Source organism: Lycorma delicatula, chromosome 8 (genome assembly GCF_047948215.1).
Source record: "Lycorma delicatula isolate Av1 chromosome 8, ASM4794821v1, whole genome shotgun sequence".
Lineage (NCBI taxonomy): Eukaryota > Metazoa > Arthropoda > Insecta > Hemiptera > Fulgoridae > Lycorma > Lycorma delicatula.
The window spans coordinates 66,601,920-66,625,144 of NC_134462.1; the positions used below are offsets into that span (position 1 = coordinate 66,601,920).

The window sequence follows — 23,225 nt, forward strand, 5'->3', positions numbered from 1 at the left end:
GAGTCGACTCATCGCACAGAACCATCTAAACATGAGAAGGCTCAATCCCGGATTGACAGCGTTGATAAAAGAAACGTACCAGCGCAGCATAAAAAACTAGCTAAACCTGCAATCATAACACCATCACTTGAAGTAGTAAATAAAAATCTTGATTTGTCTGAAAAAGAGGACAAGATCACTCCGTCGTCTAGTCACAAGCCTAAGGAAATTATGATAAGAAAATCCGAGTCTACCGAAATGGAGGTGCAAGTCATTATTGAGAAAGCACCAGACGCAGACGATATACAAACTGCAACAATGGGGTCTCCAAAAGCTCAAAGAACAGCTTCAGCCAGAGCATCTACTTCAGCTGGACCCAGCACTGCATTAGAGATTGAATCCAGCTCATCAGCCATCGAAAGTGCATCGCTTGCTAGTTTAGATTCCATAGCAACGATGCTAACAGCACCAATGAAGCTTTCATTGGCATCAGAAAGAGAAGACAATGCCATGTTCGAGGCCTCAGACACACTGTCATCGGAAGTTGAGGCCGTTCGCAGAATGGAAAAACGCAAGAAAGGATGGCCGAAAGGAAAGCCTAGGCAATAATTTTTGGATTTGAAATTATAGAAGAATGTAAAATTTTGAACATTTTTTGATTCATGAGAATGTGAATTATTGAACCTTTTTTTGAAGTGGGATGGAGCTTTGGTCATTAGCTGGACATTGTATAATTTCCTTTAAGGGAGAAAATATGTACCCTGCAATGCAAAGCACAGTTTCTGTTTAGTTGATAATGTATAATTTCTTACACGACTGAAAATGTGATCCGGCAGAGAAGAGAAGATGCAATGCTGATACTATAATGTATTTTGAACAGCTCTATACTGGTTACTGGTTTAATTTAATATTGAATTGTAACCTTACAATTCATTATCCTTTAATACTAACTAGCAGTAAATATAATTGATTTAAATTATTGGATATTAAGTATTGGATTAATTTTATTTTAATTTAATAAATGTATACACATTAGGTGAAGTAGCAGTTGTTATGAGGCTCATGAGCATATAAGAAAAGCAGTAAGTTGAATGTTAATAAAATACTTTCAAATATATATTAAATCTATTAAAAATATATTAAATCTCTCTCTCTCTTCCACTCTCTCCCCCACCTTCCCCCCTCACTCTCTCTCACTCTCTGCATTAATTACTCTATTGCATTTAATTTGGTGGGAAGTTATCTTGTACGCTGAAGAATTTTGCTGATTTATGTGAAAAAATTTTGTTGCATAGTTTGATAGAGATGAATACATGAATTTTCAGGATGAAATGACTTTTTTTTTGTCAAGACAGCCCATTTATAAATAAATGTAATAATATCTTGAAAAGCTGTTTTAACTTTCTGAATAGACTCCAATTGATAATACTATATTTTAGATAGGCACATGCTACACTTGCACAACAATATGGTTTGATTTTGTTGCAAATTAAATCAGTTTGGTTGTCCTACAAGAGACGATTTACATTATGAGATCCCCAGAAATTTTACACTAATGTATTTTAATTACCGCCAGATATATATTAAAACCACCCAGCATTGTGTTTGTAACATCTGATAATAAATTTAACTGTAATTAATTTGTATTTTGTTTATTCTAGACAAAAACATTCTTCTGTAGTAAAACAAAATTACTTATTTTGTTTCAAAATAAATAATTTTGCTCGTTAATGATGTTGCATGTACTAGCTTTATCTGTGAAGCTTTACTGGCTGAAGTGACCACCATCCATGTTACTGCTGGCTTTAGGAAAATTGTCTCATATTCCAAACAGTCCTGGTTTAAACATTTTTGTTAAAAGCAGTTACTTTAAATTTAAATGCAAATGTAGTGTTTAAACTTATGTATAAAATCTGGGATTAATTAAATGTAGTATTATTAATATATATATACCTATAGAGTGTGTGTGTGTGTATATATATATATATATATATATATATATATATATATACACACTCATTGTGTTTCTGCCTATACATAATTTTTTTTTTAATTATTATTTTTATAAATAAAATAAAAATGTTTAATATTTTGTTAATCTAAACAAGTGCGTATTAGAACTAGTACAATCTCTTTCAGTGAGCTTCAACTGTAAATTAAAATTATTATGAAACTGAACTACTCACTAAATCACTGATAGAGCAAACTGAGTATATATAGTTTGAAAAGAATATAGCCTTCAATGAATTTAATAATTCACCATTGTATTCACCGACATTAGATAATGCATATACAGTTGTCTTTGTACTAGTTAACCTTGACTTTGATGTTAATATCCATTTTTATTAGCCTCAGCTTTAAGCATTAGGAATTCTGAGCTATTTTTAGTGAATGATTTTGTATTAAACATTATCTTTTTACACCTTTATTAGGCTAAAATATAGTAAAGTTTTGGAATGTTTTAAGTTGTAAAGTGTTTTCATTTAAATAGTTTTATTTTCTTGGCTGTTTTTATCCAGAAACATAAAAAAAATGCAAAACATTTTATAAGAGCAAATGTACGAGTATTTATATATAGGGTGTTGGCAAAACTTAGACTGATTCAGGGCATCAAAATAAATAGAAAAGTTCATAATGGACAAATAACCCACCTTGCTTCATTTTATCTCTGTCCACCATTTTTTTTCAGTAAAAATTTATATCATTAAGTTTTAATGAAATTTGGTGTACATCTATCTACCTGAGTAAATAAGTTTGAAAGTTATGAAATGGCAGCCATTTAAAGTTTTAAGCTCCTTAAATATTAGTTTAATAGAATTATTTTTATTAAATAAAATTTTAAGGGTTTTATTATGAACAAAATTGCAGCTCATTTGTTCAAATCAATTTTTAAACAGTTGAAATGTGTTTGAAATTGTTAAACTGGATTGTAAAAACTATGCAGTCTGACAATTTTATTACTGTTCTATTATTACTTATAATCAAAATTATTTTTAATTCAATTAGTGAAGGAAGTAAAATCAGGTACGTAGATACCATAAGATTTTTAAAGAACTTAAAATCCAATGAAATCAAGTGCTGTACACTTTTAACTTCAAAAATTAGTATATTTACTTTTATAATTTTATATTGAAAGAATAAATAAATAAAAAGATTGGTATGGGTAGTTACCCCTTTTTTTTACAAATATGCTATATTGGGCTGAGCTTCCAGTGAAAAGAATAATTAAAAAATTTCCAGCATCAATTCAGTCATGGAACTTGAACCACCATTTAGGTGATTCAGCTCAAAGATGAGTAGACTGTAAATTTAATTTAGAAAAAGAAATCTTGTACTAATGACACAAATAAAAATTTCATAAAATTATTAATTATTTTACTAGAATGAGATGTGTAAAAAAGGTGTATGATGTAACTTTCAGGTGATTCGAAGACAAGGTGAAACAAAACAGTTTGTTATTAAAAAAAAAAAAAAGAATGAAGTTATTATCTGTTTTTGTTTCAAATGATTTACAGGAATATATAATAACTGAATATGAGAGTAAATTAAATTAATTAATAAAATTTATACTTAATAAAAAAATTTGATGTATTTATATATTGTGGCCTATAAATAAAATAGACTAATAAATATAAAGAAAGATATAAGTTAAAAAACTGTTTTGTCATTTTTTGTTTATTGTTCTTGTTATTAATGGAAATCAGTGAATGATTCTTACTATAATTGTAAATACTGCTCCTACTGATAGAACATAAGTGAGCAATAACATACTTTGTTACATTTCAGGAACAGTTTAATTTTACTTATGAAGTTTCATACGTTAGCTTGTATTTAAGGAATTAATTCTGTTAAATTTTTTAAAAAAATTGGATAAGGAGATAATATTCTTGCAGTTGAAATTATTTTTCTCTAAATTGTACATTTTCTTGATGGGAATAGGGATCATAAGATTCCTATTTCCTTTACACTATTTTCACATAAGTAACCCTTCCATAAACATTTCACTGTTTAAACTTTTCAGTTTGAAACTTGTATTATTATTTATATTTTGTTAAATATGATGTCACTGTGCACTTCCATATAGTTGCACTGTTGGTGTGTTTGTCATACACAAGTTAAATTCCTCCAAATGATTGTAATGGTGAACCTATTGCAGATTATTAGAAAAACTATTGCAGTTTGCTAACCACTGAATGGAAATAACCGTCACTTTATGTACTGTTGATTACTATTTAAACAAGTTTATTTAAAACAGTTAAGAGGTGGATTAGCTCTTTAGAGAATTTGGTTGAACCATGCACATCTCGACATGGAAGTCTTTTTGAAATTTTCTGATCTGATGATATACCATTTTTAACTGCATGTTCTTGTAACGTGTATGACCCGGTGTACAATCAGAACTTACAGAAAGGGTAAAAGAAAGTTACTTTTCTTTAGTTTTAGAGCAATGCAGAAGTAAATGCTTAGCATTTTCATCAGATTGTTAGCATAATGCTCATACTGGATTTTTGTTAAAAAATTATCTGTTTTTAAACTTTTTTATATTGTACTTAGGAGAGTGATTACCTTTTTAATATTATGACTGTATATATAGTTTAGGTGAAAGGGTGAAAAGCTACATTGTTTAATTACTTGCTTTAAAACTATTTAGTTTTTGGCTAGTGTTATCTAAACTTTATCAACAATTTAAACTGTCCAATAAATAGTGTACTAATAATTTTGCCAATAAATTAGTTTCCTCCCTCATTACTCTAAACTTCAGATGTTATTGACCCCACCATAGTTCTACTATGGTCTAGTAGGACTTTCACATTTCTAGTAGATGAGCGACTGTGATAGGTACTAATTGATTAACTATTAGCATAATTCTTGCTAATCATTGAAAGGGAAGTATGCTTTTCATACTGTATGCTATTCACTAATGAATTTAATATGTTTTTATATATTTTACTCTGTTCTGTTTTATTTAGTAAATAATATATTAATTTCATTTAAAAAACGTCACATTTTTCTTTTTATGAGACAATACCATAAAGTCTTTTTCAGACCATTGTATCCCTTCCAGAAAGTGCTTTAACATTATTTATTTTTCACATTTTTAAGGATATTTGCATTCCATGTTCACTTAGGAGATGCTTATGTTAACTTGGACCTTTCATATTGGATTTTCGTTAAAATATTTCTCTGTGGAATTATTACGCGCATCATCATAATTGTATATTTACACTTTCACTGGATATTTTGGCAAATTGCTTCCTGTACAATCTGATGCCTTTCAGGAAGTAGCATTCTGAAAATTGAATGATGTGAAATAAAGATACACCAATGGTCAAGGCCACATTTAAATAATCTCTACCTGTAAGTTAAATATACTTCTTTCTTTTTCCTGTTTAGCCTCTGGTAACTACCGTTTAGATAATACTTCAGAGGATGAATGAGGATGATATGTATGAGTGTAAATGAAGTGTAGTCTTGTACAGTTTCAGTTCGACCATTCCTGAGATGTGTGGTTAATTGAAACCCAACCACCAAAGACACTGGTATCCACGATCTAGTATTCAAATCCGTGTAAAAATAACTTGCTTTTACTAGGACTTGAACGCTGGAACTCTCGACTTCCAAATCAGCTGATTTGGGAAGACGCATTCACCACTAGACCAACCCGGTGGGTAAATTAAATATACTAGTTGTTTTTAAGATTTGTCCCCGATTAATTTATTTTCCTTATTATGAATTATAAATTCAATTTATTTAAATTGGATATTTATTTATTAAAACTGGTAATAGACATCACAGTGTAAAATCCAAATAATTTAAGATATTTTTTTTTTAATATATATTGTTATTTCATCAAATTTAATTCGGATGTAGTTCCACCATAGATACAAGTAATATTTTTTTTTTAATTTAAATTATTATTCATTTTTTCCTTTTATAAAAAATTGTGAAATATTCCCATCACACTTTGTCTGATTTGTGGAGTACTGTAACATTTATTTTGGATGTGGGCCTCATAATATTTTTATTTTTTGTGCGCATTTCCTTCAAATTTCTGTATTTTTTAACCAGAAAGGCAGGATAACTTGTCTAACATTATGTTTACTTAGAGCAGTAATTCTCAACCTTTTTAGCTCCATGACCCCCAAAAAGTAAAAAAAAAATAATGAATATTTCACGATCCCCCAACCACAACCCGATGAAACCTAGTTAAAACTATTTAGCTGTGTTGATAATGACAGGTATGAACATGCATGTATGAAGAGTATAAACTTGAGCAATTTACAGGTTCCAACTTGATATGGATGTGCTCCTTGTAATTTGGTCTGCTTGCATAATATTCGTTGTGAGATCATCTTGGTTCGAACATGCATATGGTATGTTTGAACATGTCATATTCTCAACATTATAAAAGAATGTAAAAGTAAGGGATTGTAGAATGTCAGTTTAGTGTTGATGCAAAGCGTGTGTCTGGTGCCTTAGTTTAAATCTTTAAAAGCGTAATTTCATTGAAAATAATAAGAGATAAATATTGAAAAACATGGCTGCCAAAAAAGAAAAGCATTGACCTTTAATATAGGATAATTAAAGAGGGAGACAATTTTGTATATAGTATTTTTATTAGTGTAATTTTTTTAAAATTTATTTATATACATATATAATGTGTGACACTCCTAGTAACGTAATGATTCCACTGTCGGGTCATACATATAAATCAGTTCAGCTGTTGAGCTGCTACAGTGGAAAATACATACACACACTAAATACATTACACTCCATTTTGGGCAGTCATGAAATATGGTCCATTTCTGAGTATATCGGTTAACTTTTGTTCTGGTTTGGTTCGATTGTTTGAATTTTGAGAATCAGAAGATTGGTTGCAAAGATATAACATTTCTGAATAACCGTGATCTGTTAGATCAATAGTGTACCTGATGCATGCAAAAGTTAGCCTTCAACTTACCACTAACAAATACCCAGTTTGAATTTTGAAAATCAGATGATTGTTTGCAGACATATAAGAGCGCCCCTTTGCACTTCCCAAAACAGCACTCCAGGGGCATCTTATTTGTTACCAGTTGATAGTGATCGATCTAGCATTACACGAGGTGCTCACATCACCTCACCACCCCAGTGTGATATGCAGTCCACACAGAAGGTTCAGTATTATTAAACGGAAATTTTTTAAATGTATTTACTACTATTTTACTTAAAATAAATTTAATTGTATTATTTTTGTAATATTATTTATTCGATTGATTTGAATCATTATTTCAAACCCAGCTCACACAGTGATAGAAGCTCACAGTTCACTAAAGTCTGTGGTAATGTAAGGATTCCAATGCAGGGTCATACATCTAAATCAGTTCAGTTATTACGGTGGAACAAACATACATACACCCTAAATTCATTACACTCTTTTTTGGGTAGTTGTGTAAAAATTGAGATTTTGATTTTTTAGTGTGTGGTCAAACTGTATTTTTTTATAAATTTGTGCAAAATGAAGTGAGCCATCTACATCGTGAATCAATCGATTGGTAAAAAGACATGATTTACTATGACAACTATTTAAATTTTGCTTTTACCTCATTGGTCGGAAAGCCATAATGCATTGTTTGCTCTCAAGCCCTCTTTGATGAAAGCATGAAGACATCAAATTTAATTAGATGCTTGGAAACTAGATATCTGGATCTCAAGAGATAAATATTTAAAAAAAACATTGCTCTTTAATATAGAGTAATTAAAGAAAATGTGGGTTACAATTTTGTATATAATTTTTTTTAAAATGTATTAACATTATATATATATAAATCTCGTGTCACGATGTATGTTCGGAATAAACTCCGAAACTACTGAACCGATTTTGATCAAATTTTGTAACTATCTGTAATTTGGTCTAACTTAAAAGGTAGTTGAGTTTTTACCTCAATTATTGACCTCAGTATTTGTTATTGCAAATTAAATGTTTATTATACGACTATAGTGTGTATTTATTCGTTAGTTCTATGAATTCCTAATAGATGGCGGTGTAAGTTAATTCATCGATATAACTCTCTAACATCTAGGTTGCTAGACATCAGGTAGATGGCATTGTTTCGATTTCTAGCTAATACATTCTATTCCGTCATATTTGTTTATGTTCACGACATAACCGTACTATTTTGATTATTGCGAATGACTTTTATAATTATACTTTGTATTGTGTTATAATTGTCCAGTGTATCGTTTGGATATTATTATAATTTTTAACAGAAAAATAATAACATAAAACTTATAGATAACTTTTTTGTCTATTAATCTTCATACCACCTCAAAAACGTGTAAGTATTTCTTGCTTGCTTTTTATTTTTTGTATTTTATTTTGATTTTTTAATCTGTTAATTGTTAATTCATTTATTCATTAATTTTGATCTAATTTATTTATTTAAATAATAAATATAATCAATTTTTTTTAAAGTTCAGTATAATGCCGCGGAAAAATCTAACCTTAACAATGCGTGTAGCAAAGATGTACGACGCATGCGTGTTAAGAGAGCTCATAAATCGAAAGAACAAATTGCAGCAAGAAACCCAGTTCAACGAATCAGAACAGCAGAAATTCGTAGACAAGAATTTTGAGAACAGCATGATGAAAGTCTGCGACAAATTATCTAAAAACCGTGTTTTACTGGGTTTTAATTTTTTAAGAAATGCGACAATGACTCTACCAACACAGTCCCTGCCATTATTACTATATATGTGACACGACTGGCTGCAGCAACCTCTGGGTTACTTAACTAAAAAACATAAAATAAAAAAACAATTGACTGCCGACGGGAAAGGCAGGGAAACATATTTAGCGAGCGAAGCCGCGACGGGGATGCTAGTATATATACAGGGTTATTCACGGGAACCGGATGCTTTTAAAATAATCATAAAAAATTGAATATTTACTTTAAAAAAGTTTTATTGGTACTGAAACACTTGTTAAATCAAAGCATTTGTTACTTACTCATGAACGAAAAATTAAGTCCGGCAAGTGATGTCCATTTTGGGCAATACATTTTTGTAGCCTTTCACGGTAACTGGCCTCAATTCATGTCTACATCAATCTGGATGACGTGATGACGAATTGCGATCTTTAGGTCCTCCAATGTACGCGGTTTATTGCCGTACACACGCGATTTCAGAAACCCCCACAGAAAAAAATCACAACTACTCAAGTCGGGGGACCGAGGGGGCCAAGGAATGTCGCCGAATCTGGAAACGATCCGTCCCGGAAACAAGTTACGGAGAACAGCCATCGTTGCCCTCGCTGTATGCGCTGTAGCTCCATCCTGCTGGAATAACACATTTTGAAAATCGATTCCCCGGTTTCGTAACTCAGGGATGAAAAACGTATTCAACATCGCAATGTAACGATCAGCTGTTACAGTTACGGCAGCGTCATTTTCTTTAAAAAAATATGGTCAATAACACCGACCTTTCCTATTGCACACCAGACACTCACCTTTGGGCTATGAAGTGGTCTCGTGAAGCTGATGTGGGTTTCTTTCTGCCCAATACCGGCAATTCTGTTTGTTGACGAAGCCATTCAGATGAAGATGGGCTTCATCACTCATTAACAATAACAAATTTTAATTTTCTTCAAAAATGGTAAGCGTTTGTAATCGCTGCGTGAAATCTTGCTCGTTTAACTCCTGCACGACGGCTATCTTGTAAGGATGGAAATGCAGGTCTGTATGCAGAATTCATCTTACCGTACTAGTGCTCATTTGAAGCGCTACTAAATGCCTCTGAATAGAGCGGCGTGGGCTTCTGACAATGGCTTCCCTTACTCGTTCGATGTTCTCCGGAGTGCTAGCAGTTCGTCGGGGACCCGGTGGTTTTTTTTTCAATATTGAACCACTTGTTCTAAGATTATTTACCCATCGCAATATTGTGTTACGAGAAGGCACACTTGCATTACGATGGATATTAAACTGACGGCGGAAATCTCGCTGAACAGCAGTTACGGATATGTCATTTCGCACAAAACTGTCATACGCATACAGGCGTTGGTCTAGCGTCCACGGCTCCATCTCAACGACTAAAATGTAAATGCTATGAACAAAGGAAACGTCAGACACCAGCCACGTGCCCCTCCCACCACGAACGCCCGAGTACAACCCACTTCAAAAACATCCGGGTCCCATGAATGACTGTATATATATATATATATATATATATATATATATATATATATATATATATATATATATACATTTTTGTTAATACATTTAAAAAGTGTGTATATATATATACACATATTTTTATAGCCTATGACACTGGCAGTAACATAAGGAATACAACACGGCGTCATACATCTAAATCTGTACAGCCGTTGAGCTGCTACAGTAGAACAAACATGCATACATACATACACCGTAAATACGTTAGTCCTTTTTGGACAGTCATTTAATAAAAGCAAAATATTGGAATTTTTAAAAAAATTACATACTTTGAAAAATCAACAAGCTTCTATTTCCAAATCAAGCCATACATATTGAAGTAGATTTGAAACATCTTAACTCAGCTTTGAGAGTAGCTAAGATGTCCAAACCCGTACAATTGCAGAAAACCTCATATTGCCTGCTACAATTTATATGGCCAGTATTTTAATATGTGTAGAAGAAGCAAAAAAATTGAAAAAGATTCCGCTTTCTAACAACACAGTAATCAAAATGAATCGATGACATGGCTGCCTATGGCCAGTATTTTAATATGTGTAGAAGAAGCAAAAAAATTGAAAAAGATTCCGCTTTCTAACAACACAGTAATCAAAATGAATCGATGACATGGCTGCCGATATTTGTGATAAGATAATTCTGCAAGTGAATTTTTTAGTATTCAGCTGATGAATCAACAAATGTGCTACAAATTTCTCAGTTATTATGTTTTGTGAGATATGAATGCAGTAGGGCCAGATCAGTTAAAGAAAATATGTTTTTTCACAAATCAATACCTGGTCATGCAACAGGACAATGTCTTTTTGATGTTTTTTTATGAAGCTACTAAAGACTATAACATTGATTGGACAAAATATATTGCTGTTTATAGTGATGGTGCAAAGGTGATAACAGGAAATATCAGGGGATTTCTGAAAAAATTAAAAGATTCTGTTATACAAAGGGTGGAATGGATGCACTGCTTCCTTCACAGATATGCTCTTGCCACAAAAAATATGCTGGAAAATCTCAAACGGATTCTTTGTAAAGCTGTAAAAATGGTTAATTTTATTAAAATTCGACCAATACAGAATAGGCTACTTGCTATGAAATGGGCAGAAAGAAAAACATTTCTTCATTTCCATACATAAGTCAGATGGTTATCGTTATCATGGGGGAAAGTATTAAGCTGGTTATTGAAATTGAGAGATGAATTAATAATATTTTTCCAGGACAAACAAATGCCATGCTCAATATTTTTCTAGAATAATGAGTGTATGTTGCTGTTAGCTTACGTAGATGATGTATTTTCATATTTAAAAGACTTGAATGTAAATTTAATATGACATGATAAAAACATTTTATTAAGGACAAAGTTCATACTTTCATTAAGAATTTTGATATCTGATTTATTCTCCTTCAAAGTAAAAATTTTGATGTGTTTCCACTCACGTTCGATTATATAAAAAAGAAAAGAAGAATTATATTGAGAAGATAAGAGTAATCAACACAGTTTGGATATCATGAAAATGCATTTGCATGAGCTAAAAATTCAGTTGGTGGAGTATTAACTGGAAGATAAAAATCATTTCTTGAACAGATTGGCACTGAATCCATTTAGTAAAAATATTTTTGCAGTTGGTAAGTTACCTGTTGAGATTCATGACCAGCTCATCGAAATGTCTGCCATAAAACATTACAACTGCAATACATAACTGAAGATTTAGATACAATTTGGCTTGCTCGTTGAAGGGAATATGGAACTTTAGTCACAGAAGCATTAAAAATATCAATCCCCATTACCACATCTTGCCTCTATGAAATGGGTTGTCTCTGGTTGCACAAAAAACTAAATATAGGAATCTTTTTTTATCACTTGAAAACAATTTGCTTTTGTGTGTCTCTAACATAGATTCACATATGGAGAAACTTTTAAATAAAAAACAAATGTAACCATCTCATAGATTTTTTTTATTTACATGTGTATAGAAAAGAAATGTAAGTAAATTATTTATAATAAATAATTTTTTTCACATAAAATGATTCCATTATATTTTATGTGTAAAGTTGTAGACTACTTCCCTTTCATATCATCACGACCCCAAAGTTGAGAAACTCTGCCTTAGAGTATTGTCTAGGTTGAACTAATTTTTAAGAAAGAAGTTTTGAATTGCATAATTTTTTTTGTAACTTATAAAAAATAAAGCTATCGCACACTATTCATTTTACTCGTGTTAATAAGTATAGTTTTTTGATAGTTTAATACTGAAACTCTACTTTTTCATTTTGATATATCGATGAAGTCAATAACAAAGCTGATTTTTTGTTACAGTTTTTTAGATATCTGTAGGATGTCATTTATTAATTTTTGTTAGTGAGAATGTTGTATCAGTATAAATTTTAGTTAAATTGTTAATGAGAGTTATTTATGTCGCATCATAATGTATATCGTAATATATATTTCATTTAAGAAACATATGAAGGGTCATTCACAAAATTAACTGATTACAATTAGTGTATATTCAAGTGAAATTTAGTCAAGAAAAATTAATTATGATTTTTTACGTTTATAATAAGCACTCATTTGTAAAATACATTCGGTTACAAATGTAAACATTTAACATAGTTATAAATAAATAATAAATTTTGAATTTTATAAACTACTTAAATAGTGCAATAATTAATAATTTTATTTTGTTATGATAATTATTAGATTTTACAAATAATGATGGTAATGTGACATGATTGTATTTTATAACTGATTATGAATCCCCATTGTATATTCAAAAAATATTTTTTTATAAAAACTGGTAAGTTGTATATTTTCTTGTGTTCATAAGTTTATATTAATTTTTATTTACAACTAACTGTACAATAATCAAATATACATGTTTTGCAAAATTTAGATACATGCAGTTTTGTTACACTCTGTTATACTCTACATAATTTCTAAATTCTCTGTTATACTAGTTGATTGACAGGTTAACTAGATTGACAGTTAACTACCAAACATGATTGTTCCTGTTAGTACATAAACCAACATATACAGCCAAAGTATATGTAGCTTTAACAGTGTGTAATTTTCATCAAATAATATAGAAAGATGATCAAAGAAACTGGCCTTTTCCCCATTACTTTTGGCTTAAGGATAATTGTTAAATGTTTTCTAGCTTTGTATACCATTACAAATGTAGGATGTGTAACCACAATTACAGTTTTCTCAGAAGTAATCTGATGAATGGAATTATTAATTAATGAAAACATAGATTTTGTGTAACATTAGTAAAAATGGTTGTAACCAGTTTTTTCCAGCATAAATCTAAAAATATGTGGATAGATATACAAACACATATTTACTATTCACTTTACCAACTTATTTACTTCCCTGTCTAGCGCTATGGCTGTATAAGGGAAAGCATTGTAATCGGTCCAATTTGGGTATATGCGGTTTTCACTGAATCGTTGATGTTTTGACACCTAAGAAACCCTATCATATGTGTGAGTGTGTGTGTGTTCGGTTTCCCACCCTCATATTATATCTTCAGAACTACTTAACCGATTTTGACCAAACTTGGTCAGATATACAGAATCATTCAAAGAAACGGGAATTTTTGAAAGTTGTGTTGGTAGCCGTGGGCAATTGGTACCACTTGATAAGTGACGCCATCCTCTCTAACCTAACCTGCCATTTAGTTGTCATGGATCCTCGGAGTGGTGCGCAACGTGCATTTGCTATAAAAGCGTTTTACAAAAACAATGACAGTGTGGAGGGAGTGCGTAGAGAATTTTTCCGTCATTTTAATCTCGGATGGCATGACCGTGTTCCATCAGCACATGCAATTAAAACATGGATTTTGAGGAAACTGGTTTGGCAATGAAAAAGAAACCTCCAGGCCATGAGCGAACCGTCTGTACACCACAGAATGTTCAAGCTTTGCTTGACAAGCTTTACAAGATGCTTTACTGCATCTTGTAAAGCTTGTTGATGTGGACACGAAGTCCACATCGGTCAATCCGTCGTCTCTCAGCATCTTTACAATTGCATAGTTCAAGTGTTCGAAGAATGTTAGTGAAGGACTTGCAATACCATCCATACAAGTTGCAGATCGTCCAGGAACTGAAACCAAACGATGCAGTTGTGCGAGCACAATTCTGTAATGTAATGCTTCAGAAGATAAATGATAATGAAGAGCTTGTTCACGAACTGTGGATGTCAGACGAAGCGCATTTCCACCTCAGTGGATTTGTTAAAAAGCAAAATTTCAGATACTGGACACAAGAAAATCCTACGCAGCTACACCAGCATCCGTTGCACAGCCAGAAAGTGACCGTGTGGTGTGCTATGTCATCTTACGGTGTTATAGGTTCTTATTTTTTTGAGGATGACAACAGTCTTGCGATTATATTGACGTCGGCTCGTTATGTAGCCGTGCTTGAAACCTTTGTTGTGGAACGACAAAAGAGATTTCCACCAATTCTTAACACAGCCTGGTTTCAACAAGACGGAGCAACGTCACATACTGCAGGAATATCGATGGCAGCTGTACGCCGATAGTTTGGACAACGTGTCATTTCACGAAATGGTGACATTAGATGGCGTCCCAGATCGCCTGATCTCTCAGCTTGCGATTACTTTTTGTGGGGTCACCTTAAAAGCAAAGTGTTCCACAGTAGACCTGCTACAACGGAAGAACTGAAGGCAAAGATCCGAGAAGCAATTGCGGAAATTCCAGTTGAGATGTTGACTAAGTGGGTCAAACTAAGTGGGTATACTGTGCCAATAGTACCCCCTGTCAACCACAAGGAGCACTATTGTAGCATTGATGTGCTAAATTGTGTGTGTAACCACATGACAGAAAAGTCCTACAACTGTGATGTCAGCTTTTCTAACTAACGATTTATGTTTAAACAGTGATATTATTAGTGATTTAAAGTATATCTGTTAAATGTTTTTGAATAAGAAGCACTATTATTATTCACTAACAATTAGGAAAGGAACATAACAGATCTCATGTTGAAAAGTTGTGACAATCACATAATAAACAAATGATAAGAATAAAACAAAAAAATTATAATAATTAAATAGAAATGTATTATAAATAATTACAATGAATAATAATTAGAATAATGACAGTAACACATAATATTAAATTACAAAATAAAATGTTAAATTAAATTATATTATATGGCAAATATTTAAATAAGAATGAAAAATTAATTACATGATATTATAATATTTTTAAATTAAATTAATTAAATAATTTATAATGACTGTCTATTCAGATCCACACAAAATAAAATATAATAATATAAATTGATTAATTTTCTTTGGAAAAACTAGAACGTATACTTGTAATCCATTCATTACAATCAGTCAGAATAATTTATAATTTAAATAGTTTTAATTATAATAATAATTACAATAATATTAACATTTATCATGTAGAACGTTCATGACCTACAGGTACATCTCCTCTTTTAATAGTCGAATGACGTGGAAGACCTGGATACTGTTGATATTGCCCTATATGATCGAGTGTTTTTGATATTACTCGTAATCGTTTGGCTAAACATGTAGTTCGTAATATGCTAACCTGTAAAACAAAAACATAAATAATTTTTTGCATGGTGTAAACAATTAAAAAAGATATAAAATTGTTAATTTTTAATTATATTAGTGTATTAAAATGTGTGGTAGAAAACATAAGTACAATTAAAAATTGCATATAAAGACTAAAATGTATATATTTTTGATATCCCATTAAATGGACAAATAGCAACAACCTCTCAAAATAAATATAATACCTACTAGTATTTGCAAAATTATGAAAGTTTATTTAAGAAAGATTTACATTTACATTTACATCTTATTGTCCTATAAAGGTATGCGACCTTGGCTTAAGATTGTATAATAAAGCACACTTCTAGTGCCGAATAGATCATCAAGTGTACCAGTTGATTTTTATAAAGTCCATTTCAATCGCTATTCTCACATTCTGAGATGCATTCAGTAATAAATTTTTCCAATAGTAAAACCATTCTCGCAGCCAAAATCCATTCATAACTTCTTAAAGTACAGTGAATCATAGAAATCTCTGCTAAGATATTAGTTATCTAATCCTGGAAGAACATTTGTGATGGTGAACTGTTATATGGATACCAATTTGTTATTGGTTACTTATTGAGCAAAATTGGATCAATAATCAGTTCTCACTCGTGAAAACTGGCATTTCACTTCATGTAGCTTTTCTAGACGTTTCAGGATATGTTTTTAATGAAATTATTACTATTGAAGAATGGTTACACAAATATCTATTTACGTTTAAAGATACATTTCTTGACTACATTAAATATACAAGGCCTTGAATTTTATGATAAAAGTGATTGCGAAGCTTATATTACGTCTTGTTTTTTGGAATTTATGTACAGAAACATAGATTTATGTACATTTTTTGTACAAATTTATGTACAAGAAATATTTGTAGTACAATATTAATAGATTTTTTCCTATAAATTCATTACTCTATAAAATCAATATGATAGAACGCTAAAATTAAGCTATTTAAAAAAATCTTAATGCCAATGTTTTAAAAACATCAGCTGATGCCAAAGTAAGAACGTAACACAAAAGATTGTTGCAATAGAGACTGAAAATATTTTTAAGTTATAGTAGTTATTAAAATGTTTTATTCATAGAAATTTGTCTGGTCTGTTGTTTATAGTTTTAAATAACATTTTTAGAAATTCAGTTATTGAAACTGACTAGTTGAAGTTTAATAGCCCATTTTTTAACTAATGTTCTTTGACTGCTCATAAAGAATGAACTGCTAGCCATGTAAGATCATATAAAAATATTCCTAGTACATTAATCTTTAAATCTCTGCTATGAAATGCTTACTGTAATGTATAATTATTAAATGCAGAAGCCTTGAACCAAAATATTCTATGATTTTAAAAATGTTCCGGATTAGATATTCAGGAATATATAATCGACTTTAAAAAATTATCTATTTTTTACCTGAAGCTGAGGACCAAGAGGTAGGATTGCTAGTAACCACCATGTCCAAGATGGCCCATCATTTAATGTAGTCCAGTCTGGTTCTGGCGGTGGCATATCTCCAAATGTGCGTAAAATTTCTGTTCTTAATGGAAGAGATAAGTCGTTGAACCATTTTTGACCCTTTTTTAAAACCCAGTCATGAAGTTCACACACCTCTGAAATTACAGAATGATAAATAAGTAAACACTTGTATTTCTTTTTTTTTATGTTAGGATTATGGTGTCTCATAAAAGCTTATAAGCCTAATTTCTTGTTTGCAAGCAAGCGTGTTCAGTCTCAGGTTGACAAGTCCTTATGTAATATCTGAACAGTAGATAAAGTAATGATGACACAAGAAATTCAACAATCAAGTTGCCAAAAATAACTAATAGATCAAGTAACTAAATAACAATTAGTAGTTTATTATGATAATAAGAGATTTCTTTTTGTTACTTTTACTAGAAGTTAAAATTAACAAAAAAAAAGGACTTACATTACTTGTAGTTTTTTTCATGAAAAAAAAATCAATATATGAATATATCAGAAAATTTTATTCTAAATATTTTTTTTATTTTTAAAGTTAAGGAAGGAAATCATGTATCAAATTGATACATGATTTTTGACAGGCACAGTTGTATACCCTATATTAGTTTAATATAAACATTTCTTTTAATGTGAAAAGAAGTTTAATTAGTATTTACCAGTAGTATTTTTGTGTGACATTCACACAAAATGTTTGATGAACAACAGTCTATGTTATTCATAATAATTCAAAGTTTTTTAAGTTTGAAATCAAATTGAATCTAATTTATAAAATTCAAACTTTTTCAGTAACAGTTTTAACTGTTTCTAAAGAAAGTTACTTTGTAATTACTTTGTAAAATGATCCAATTTTTGATAATATTTTAATGCTTATTCTCACACACTGCATGTTATATTTATTTTTATAAATTTTCATAGCCATTTTTCATGAATTATATTTTGACAGATTTTAATTGTTGTATTATAATCTTTTACAATAACTCCTGTTATTAAGTATCAATGAATATGTCAGTCTTACTTATTCTTCTCTTAGCACAGTCGATTAAAGATGATACATTAATAGGACAGCTGGTATTACTTGAAAATGCAATCTTTTGTATAAATTATATAAAAATTATCATTGTAAAAAATTTAAAAAATTTAAAAAAGGTTACTTTTTAAATTTTTATATTCAAAATATGAAATAAGGTAGTAGTATTAAATAAATTGTCATTAGAAATATACAGTTTATAAGAGATTTTAATTAAATATTGTTTAAGAAATTGTGGTAACTTGAAAATAAATTATACAGAAATTTCATTATCAAAATTCATTGATTTGAACAATTTTAAATTAATATGCTGGCATACATAAAGAAAGAAAATTTTACAATAAGAAACAGAATTTCTTAATATGACTTTGTGAAGAGAATTAAAATATTGATTATAAATAAGTTCCTATTAGTAAAACTTTTATTTGCAAAGAGAAAAAACACGCAAAGTAGAAGTAAATTAATTAAATAACTATTTAATTGTAACACCTTATGAATAAATTTCTATTCGAATATAATTTTTGTTCAACTAAAGGTGCATAATACAATAACAGGTTTAATGCACATCTAGAAAGGTAATATCACAAATTGTCAGGACAGTTCAACAGGAACTATTGATTTAAGTATTAAATTAAATTATAAGACAAAATTCTTTAAATCATGAGTGATTATTTAATATTAAATAAGTAAATATTCGTTAAGAACATGTGAGGTAGTATTAAGTTATTTGTCTGTTGTCAGCATATACATTAATTAATGTACATACCTTGAAGATTATCTGAAGAGATCGGTGTATCTTTGAGAAATTGTACTTGAGCTGTATCATAACCATCACGCTCAGCTCTTGAGATCACTTGAAATCTTCTAACACCGACCGTTGATAAAATACTACAACCGTCACCTAACAATACCCAGTCCTTAATTTCTAACATTGTACCAAACTCTGCATAACTGTAACAAAATTACAAGAAAAAGTTAGAATTATGGCATAAATAATGAGAAATTGTATTGATAATAATAAAATGTCAAGTGGTATACTTCTATTAACTTGTATAAAAATTAACCAAAAATAAATTTTCATCATTAGTACTGAATTTAGAAAAAAAATTGAAAAATTTGTTGTAATATAATTTGTTTGATAACTTTTACATTCTGTTATTATTTTGCATTAATTTTTAAATACTACAATTTTTCATATTGTAAAATTAATTAAGTATAATTATTCTGTCAAGATCATATTTTTCTTTTATTTATTTATTTATTTATTTATTTATTTTTTTTTTTTTGTTAAATGCTTAAAACGTTATAAATATTGTTTTTTACAAGCTTATATTAATTTATAAAATAAACTAATCATTCAGTCAACAAATATAATGGAAATATGTATGGAAATCCATGGACAGTTTCTATCAATATCTTCAAAAAAACAGCTGTAATTTTTTATTAAAAATAGCATTTACATCTTGAGAAATTAATAACATCTGTACCAGTCATTCTGATTTCATAAACTTGTAATAATTTAAAGAAAAAGCCTAAAATGAATACATGTTTTCAAAATATGAATATAAGCATTTATGCTGATGGCAACACTTATTCTTTACATGATCTACCCAGCTGATTCTCAACTTTCTATAGACCCACATCTCAAATCGCCTCATCAGTGCTTCAAAGACCATCCACCATCCTTCTATCCCACACAGAAATACAACAAAAAAAGGTATTTTTTTACTAATGTCATTCTTAATCTTAAAATTAAAGTCTCTAATGTCAAAGAACACTTTTAATTTTTATAAATCCTGCTCTATTTGGTTCTATTATAATCAAATTTGGAGTATGCAGTTTATATTTTCATTTACAAAAAACAACTGAAGTACTTAAGTTTTTCAGTAGATTCTAATGGTCACTATCTGTACATATACACCATTATAGCTAATACTCTGTTGTTTATAGTCACATGTTCTTTCTAGAATTATTAAAGTCTATAAAATATTTATTAATGTACTCAGCTTACCGTTTAAGTCCTGCAGGCTGATTAACACAAGCAGCCATCGCAAATTGACGAGTTCCACCTTCTACACATCTCCTAACCATTAATCGATACCTCGGTTCAAATACGAATAATGGGCAAGGTATTGTAGGAAATGCTGTTGTACAAACAAATACAGGAATATCTGGTGCAGTTTCTAATGCTATTACTTCTTGCCTATGTAATAACATACGTGCTGCATATACACCAGGTAATGCTCTTATTAATGCTGTTTCAACAAATTCTGTAACTTGTTTTTGATTTATTACTAGATACTGTAAAAAAGGAAAAAAACAAAATTAGACATATTTTGCAAATCAATACAGAAAATAAAAATTTTGAAAACAAAGTTCCCCTGGCATTGGTTATTTATTTTCATATAGTGGAAAGATAAAGATACAAAAAAAAGTTACCCAAGTTTTCTTTTTTATGGTAGCAGTAATTTATGATAAAATTTTATTATAAGATTATCATAAATTAATGCATTAAATGCATTAGATGCATTTAATTAAATGCATCATAGCTCTAGGGCTATGATGCCAGGAAAATAAAAATAAAATTTACTTTAATTTGTATTTACAAAATGATGCATGTGTAATAAAATACAGTTTAGTATACAATTACATGCAGTTAATTCTTTGAAGATTAATTCAGATTTAAGTTAAATACAACCCTTCTAAAAATCTTTTTCATATTGCTTAGTATTTGTTTATTTTGTTTAATATCTGTAATCTAGTTGCTTGTAGCAAATTATGATTTATTTTTAATTAAAACATTTTCTTAACATATTCAAATTTTAAGATATGCAAAATAGTTTTAATGTATACAGCAATCTAAATTATAAAAAAATTTGCACTTACATCAGCAAGAGAAGTCATACAAAGAGGACATGCTGAACTATAATCTAGACAGCGATCAAGGCACATAGAACAATAGGTATGCCCACATGGAGTTGTTACTGGACGCCATAGTGTTCGACAACAAAGTATACAATCAAAATCCGATGGTTCTACACGATGCGAATCTAGTGTTAACGGTAATGATTTCATTTCAGTTCCTGGAAAAAAATATATGCATATATAATTAATTTTTAATTAACGGTTTATTAAAACAAAATAAAATAAAAATGGTACAACATTGGGATAAGAAATACATAAAAATTTTATCTAAAAATAAAAGTTATTTGATTAATAAATGCTTTAGTTCCACTGATTTATTTGTAATTAACTTCAATGTCCATACTTTTACTACAGCGTAATCCATTCATCTAGATGAGGTGGGACCAAACATGGTCCTGATGAATGTTAGTCTAGATAATCAGCAAATGTCATATGAAGTTCAGAAAACAGAAATTTTTCTGAAGTTGTATTAATATTAAATTCAACCTTACAGTAAGATCAATTTTGAAAAAATAGATCAGCTACGCAGACACTAGTGATATATCACTAACATTTCTTCAAATGAGGTTTGGGCGAGTTTATTGTGATACTGTGGCTACTACAACTTACACTTGCATATGTACACACATACTTAATTAATAAATAAAACTGAATCTTTAATTTACTGATTAGAAAGAATGAAAAATCTAAACTTTCCAATAGAAAAAGATTAATTTTACCCGAACAACATCTGTTTTACAGTGTTCTCATCAGGGGATGAGGACACTATAGGAATGCTTTAAAACAACCATGACTGATAAGGAACTGGGTCAACTCATACTTCAGTTATCTATGTTTGTGGTCCAGCCAACTCTGGAGGAAGTCCAGGAACAGTCTATACATCCATATACCTATTTTGACTGATCCTTTCACTGCTGCCACTCATGAGATTTTGCAGCTGCCTGCCTTGTTCCCCTCCCCCTGGTAAAACTCCTCCATCTTCAAAATGAAGAGGTCTAAAAAATTGTAATCTTACATTAAACTGATTCATTATGTCCTTCAAATTTTATTCTGTGGTTAGAAAGTCTTGTTCGTAGTTGTTATCTGTATTTGCAAAAACAGTACCTCAGTTTCCATTATGAAAACTGATATTTATAAAAATATTCATTTCTTACACAGATTTTATTCTTATTAACATTTAAATTAATTAAATCGAGCTAACATCCACTTAGTGTGGTGATGAATTAACAATAAATAAATAAAAATTGATGTACAATATCAAATCTGATATTGTAATAATATTACAATATCAGATATTGTAATAATTTATTTGATTAATACACACAGTAAGTTTTACTTACTGCAGTAGTTATAGTAAAACTACTGTAAAATTTACTACTCCACCATTTTTGTGTTGTAGAAATTTGATGTCTGCCATTGATTTCTAAGGTTTTTAAGTTCAATTTCCCATTAGCTGTAGTATTTTACACGTTACAAAATTTATTTGTAAACAATAAAAAGGTACAGTAACTCATACTGTACCAGCCCATGCGGTTGTCAGTGCGAATAAACAAATTAAATTTGGAACCCTCCCAATCTATATCCTTTATTATTAAATAGGTTGTAAACCTAATAACAAGTCATAGCAAGTATATAATAATATTTAAATCTAAGATTTATTTCAACAGTTAAATATTAAATTGATTTGAGGATTTATAGACAGTAACCTCCAACATTTATAGCAATATTTTAAATGATATTTTTAAAAAAAATTGATTTATTTTTCCTAAATATATTTTTTGGTAATAAATAATTGAGAATTTTGCTAATTCCAATCATGTTGGATCAGCATAAAAAAAACTATTCAAACCAACATGTGGCTATAATTATAATAAAATAAAATTTATCATCTTTTAATATTTATTACATGAAAAAATCCATCTTCACAAAAAATAAGTAAATAAATAAAAACTTTTCTTTGATCTTCTGATATATCTTACATAATTCAAAATGAATTACATAATCGTGCAACTTAATATAAATACAT

At 29.8% G+C, this 23,225-nt stretch overlaps 1 protein-coding gene and 1 long non-coding RNA gene across 3 annotated transcripts in view; one reads left to right on the plus strand and one right to left on the minus strand.

The window, feature by feature from the left end:
* The window catches only part of LOC142328603 (uncharacterized), a 142,239-nt gene that overhangs the window by 10,334 nt on the left and 108,680 nt on the right, over positions 1–23,225 (plus strand). The window lies entirely within an intron of this gene.
* LOC142328600 (LON peptidase N-terminal domain and RING finger protein 1) overlaps positions 15,242–23,225 on the minus strand; it is a 98,752-nt gene continuing 90,768 nt past the window's right edge. Inside the window, exons 6-10 of the mRNA XM_075372400.1 lie at positions 21,161–21,357; positions 20,286–20,575; positions 19,041–19,225; positions 17,182–17,378; positions 15,242–15,757 (exon numbers count right to left, since the gene is read on the minus strand). Of these exons, the coding sequence (XP_075228515.1) occupies positions 15,602–15,757; positions 17,182–17,378; positions 19,041–19,225; positions 20,286–20,575; positions 21,161–21,357 (1,025 nt within the window). The 3' untranslated portion in view covers positions 15,242–15,601. The remainder of the gene's footprint in view (positions 15,758–17,181; positions 17,379–19,040; positions 19,226–20,285; positions 20,576–21,160; positions 21,358–23,225) is intronic.